This window comes from Trypanosoma equiperdum, assembly GCF_001457755.1.
Source record: "Trypanosoma equiperdum strain OVI genome assembly, contig: ctg_1453, whole genome shotgun sequence".
Lineage (NCBI taxonomy): Eukaryota > Euglenozoa > Kinetoplastea > Trypanosomatida > Trypanosomatidae > Trypanosoma > Trypanosoma equiperdum.
The window spans coordinates 1-4,970 of record NW_027123453.1 but is presented as its reverse complement, the minus strand read 5'-3'; the positions used below and the strand labels follow the sequence as shown (position 1 = coordinate 4,970).

The 4,970-nt window shown below is 40.0% G+C and overlaps 1 protein-coding gene and 1 pseudogene across 2 annotated transcripts; both read left to right on the top strand.

Annotated features, from left to right (window-relative positions):
• Nucleotides 1-1,933: 1,933 nt before the first annotated feature.
• Nucleotides 1,934-2,527, top strand: TEOVI_000909900 (uncharacterized protein; the record flags this gene model as incomplete). Its single annotated transcript, XM_067221536.1, has 1 exon — nucleotides 1,934-2,527. One exon carries the CDS (start codon nucleotides 1,934-1,936, stop codon nucleotides 2,525-2,527), a length of 594 nt encoding a protein of 197 aa, XP_067077637.1.
• A 1,128-nt stretch (nucleotides 2,528-3,655) lies between these two features.
• TEOVI_000909800:pseudogene lies at nucleotides 3,656-4,373 on the top strand (annotated as a pseudogene). Its single transcript is given in 2 exon segments — nucleotides 3,656-4,315; nucleotides 4,317-4,373. Coding segments are annotated over 2 exon segments (717 nt in total).
• The last annotated feature ends 597 nt before the right edge of the window (nucleotides 4,374-4,970 follow it).

The window sequence follows — 4,970 nt, the reverse complement described above, 5'->3', positions numbered from 1 at the left end:
AATTTGTTTATTTCCTATATGTATATTATTCATAGTTTTAATAGTGATATTGGTATTAATAATGATTAGAGTATGTTGTGAATGTGCATATACTAAAATCATAATAAGAGGAGTGACGAAGATGGTGTGAAAACATAGTGGTGGTGGAAACAATGCAAAGGATGTAAGGGGACTAGTTAAGTAAGTGAGTGAAATAGTGAGAGCAAGAGGAATACTATCACTAAGAAAGGGATATAAAGACAGAAGGAGGAATAAAGATATGGAATATCCGCAGATTCAAACACAAATGAGATCATGAACAACATCGAACAGCTGCAGACGGCGGAGGTGACAAATAGTGATAAACAGAGTCACGTTTAGACGCCAAATGGAGTCTGTAGAACTAATACAAAGAGGTAAAAGTGGAAGGCAAACCAACGTACCATGGTCAATATGCTCTTAAGAACTATTTTAACAACGCATTATTTTAGCTTAAGGAACTATCATTGGTATAAAAAAAACTTAAAATAGAGAATTCAGATAATAAAAGAAATACAATCAGTTTAAAAGTGCATTTGCTAACAACACTGATGAAACCGATGAATAAAAGAAAATTAAAATGACGAATGCAACAACCCGTGCACAATATGCAAAAATTAGTAGAAAATTTAGCCGGTCAGGAGACAAGAGGAATATTACATCGAAAAACAAAAATGTAAACTCCAATAAAGAAGTTAGAGAAGAAGAGGATAGCACAGGAATAGTAAGATTAAGTGGCCATTTTAAAGATACAAATTGTAAAATATACTAGATCGGAGGAAAAAATGCCGTTCCATATTTATGCGAACGCCAATTAGAGATTACAACTTGAATAGCATACCCAGATGGTTTTAGGTAATATGACTTATGAGTGTAAAATTTAATTTATTTTATTAGAGATAATCCTGACCATTACGATTGTTTCTCATAGTCTTTTTATATTCTCGCACCTTTTAGTACCGTTAAATTTAAAGAAAAACAATCAAAGGTAAGAAAAGCAGAAACGAATGATACAAATGGAAGAAACACGGACATTGTAGTTCCATATGGAAGATGTTTCTTGAAAAACAGCAGTGATGAATCTTCCTCAATACTCAGAATGTTGTGGTGCAAAACAAAATATAAAACAGATAGAATATCATGCTGAATTAGCTACGCCACTAGAACCCGCCATTGAAAAAGACCTTAAAATAAGATGCTGTGACCATCTAAAAGACTATAAGAAAAGCCGCATTTTATCCAAAAATAATTTGATACACGGCTGGAGATGGTTATGACTGTTTTTTCATTGTAATAGAAGTCCCTACCGAGCTGAAACAACAAGAAGAATTTACTCATAGAGTTCAAAGAGGTATTTACTTTAACAAAAGGTTGGAACAAAAACGGGAGTGGTTTGTTTGATGAGTGGTAAATGTAAATTTATATTTTTCAAACGAATATAAAAAAAATTTAAAAGAAGGAGGCAAACTGCGAACAGCGGATACGCTACCATTTCATTTTACAGAAAAGTAGCAACACAAGCGGCAATGTATCAATAACTATTTCACAACTTAGTAACCCACAAAACTTATCCATTCTGACGCTAATAACAGCCTGAAGGCAGGCAACCAAGGAAGCACCCACGAAAATGGGGAATATCTTGCACAACCCTGGAGTTATAAAACTTCTAACTGTACTGGCAACGGCGCATGTGGAAGCCGGCAAATGCGAAGCAAGACAGGCTGTAGACGATTCGTTCAAGGAAGTAGAGTATCTAAAAGCACTAAAATCACACATACACCAGTAGGCAGCTAATTCAATAAATGAATTTGGCAAGCTGCGCAGGCAACGTCTGGCGTGGGAAACAGCAGCAGCAGCGGAACAAACCGCCAACAGAAAATGCTTCTTCAGGGCAGTTTCAGCTAAGGCAGAGGAGATGGAAGAAAAAGCACCGCTACACAGCAAAGGCACGGAAGCAACTTTGAGGGAAGCAGTAAGCCTTTTGGACCAACACCTTGGTTTGCTGCGCGCGCTAACTACAGGCGGACAAGCGACACTAGCAGAAGACGCAGGGAAACATTCAACCACAAGCAACACGGCAGTAAACATCAAGCTCAAACTAGCACCCGGCAGCACCCCAGTCTGCACCATCGTAAAAGATGTGAGAAACCTCGAATCACCACCGGCAGCACCCGAGTGGGACAAACTTCTAAAATTGAAAGTAACGGCCCCCGCCAAAATTCTAGCTAACTTCAACGAGCCGACGCTAACTGTAGGAAACTTAGGGAGTTTCCAGTCAAAGAGTGGGACAAACCTAAACTTCGGCACCGCGATGCAGAGCTGCGTACAAGCAAGCATGACTGCCACAATAAGTTCTAAAGACGCAAGACCACCCAAGCCGTACACGGCAACCGATGCGGAACTCAGGACAGGCGACAGCTACACAGGAAACTGCAAGCAAGAGCTAGCCAACCACGTTAAAACACGGCTTACACGGCAAAGCTTTGGTGTTTTGTCTGTAGGGCACTAGAAACAATAAAAAATAAACCTGAAAAGCTTGACGAGCTAAGCGGCAGCAGTATAAAAAGCGACGTCATTGTCACGCTCACACTAAAAAGCTGTCAAAAGCTATTCAAAGGCATAAACGATGCACAAAACACCAGTGAAAGCAAACAAATTAAAGAGTACATTAAACATACGTTCCATAAGAACAGCAAGGAATTCAATACTAACTTTGTCGAAGTAATCACCAAAGATATGCAGAAGAGCCCAGCTACAAAACTTCGGCACAAAAATCAATAACAGAAATAAGTAGCTCCTAGGAGCGGACAGCAACTGTAAGTCATATCGAAGGGATAAGAAACGTCAAAGTACTTGAAGCCAAAAAGAAGGTCGCAACCGCAACAGCAGCTGCTTCCAAAGAATCAGAAGAAAAGTGCAAAGATAAAGCACAAGAGGAGTGCAAAGATGAAAACGGCTGTGAATTTAAAGAAGGAAAATGCAAAATCATAGAGGGAGCAAAATCAGAAAATGATGCCAAAACCACAAACATCACAGGAAGCAATACTTTTGTTATCAATAACGCTCCTCTCTGGCTTGCAGTTTTTGATTCTATGAATAAGTGTTTATGAGATTTAGCTCAATTTTGTGAAATTTATGAATTTTTTTTCTAAAATATGATATTCTTTTCACAGTTTTTCTCAGATCTTTACAAATAATCGGTAGCAAAGGCTGACTTATCGTGGTTTCAGGGTTTATTGCTCCATCCAGAAGGAAGCCAAGCGTCCGCATTATACCTGTTCCAACAGGATTTGGGAGGGCAACAGGCTTTTGGCGACCAGAGAAGGAGTATGTAGCAGCATCGGCACTTTTGGGTGAAGAAATATATTAGACTGCTCCTCCGCACGTGAGAGCGTGCCTCGATTAGGATACATAGGCTTCTACTACTACTTAGTGGAGATGTAGAACAGAATCCTCGTCCTGTCATTCATGGAGCCCAGTGAAACTCTAGGGATCTCTCGCAGGCTAAGCGGGTTGCCTTAGAGAAGAAGCTTCACGACAATACGGTTTTATTTTGTCTATTGCTGGAGGCACATTTGGCAGCAGAAGAGTGCCGCGCATTAAAAATAAGTGGATACCAACTCATAGAAATGGCCTTTCTCCCCATGGCAGTGGTGTATCAATTTTAGTAAAAGTTGGCGTGGAAGTCATTCAAGGTCTGAAGGGGGAGTGTCTGCCGGAAAGAATATCGACAATACTGATGTTTTTAGCTCATCAAATGTTAACTATCAAATTAGCTCACTTCCCTTGGAAGCCAAATGCCACCACCTCTACGATTATGAGCATTTAGAGCTCAACTGAACCCCTAGTGATAGGATTCAACACCAACGCACATCATGAGTTATGGAACCCTCTTCGCCCAAATGATACGGCAGAAGAATGCATTATAAACTGGTGTTTACAAAATACTATCAAAATTGCAAATGATGAGGCACCAACAAGAACGATGACTCACACTGCAACCATTTCGTCTTCAGACATTACAATGTACAGAGACTGCAATGTCACAAGATGGGAAGTGAGCACCAGTTCAGATAGTGACCACTACTGGATAACGTTTTAGGTATGTATTGGCATTGGTGTAGAAATGATTGCCATAACCAAATAACGAAGGGTATTCTATGCTTTAAACAAGAGAAATTGGCGGTAGTTTAAAAACTTTTGTGATGCAACAATGGTGGAAAAATTAAGGAAGTATAGAAAGAACGTGGATGCCATCAATGAGGCAGTGAGTAAAGGCATTCTCACAGCAGCGAAGAAAAACAACACAGAAATGTAAGAAAGTATCGCCACCGTTCTGGACACGATAACTAACCGATCTGGACACAAAAATAAGGGATTATACAGATGAGAAGCACAGAAATGCTCTTATATACAAGAGAAGAAAGGTTCTCGCTTAAAAGTCTCTACAACGATGGAAGGAAAATGTGTCGAAGATGTCAGTAACCGATACAACAAGATTGAATTTAGTTAAGTCCATTTACGCACAGAGAACACTGATATCTTTGGTTCTGGTAGTAAATAACAATCCTCTAACACGCAGACAGCAAGCCAAGAAGTAAGCACAAATGTACAGAGAGCAGTTGACGAAAGCACCAGATGCTCCTGCCATGAGTATACCTTGTCGAGTGAGCGTAGAATTCGCACCAATAACGATGGCAGCACTTAAGACAGCACTGAAGGAAATCTTTTTATACACTGCCCCCTGTAAGGACGATATACATTGTAAACAGTTGAAGCAATTAGGACACCGTAGAAAGAAATATTTCCACAAGCTCATTAACTGTAACCTACAGAGACACTGGGGGCCGGAGAAGTGGAAGCAGGGCGTTATCGTCTCACTGCTCAAACACATTTTTTCTTTTTAAATTTTATTTTTGTTTTCGTGAGAGTTTCCCCCCACTGGCGCGGCC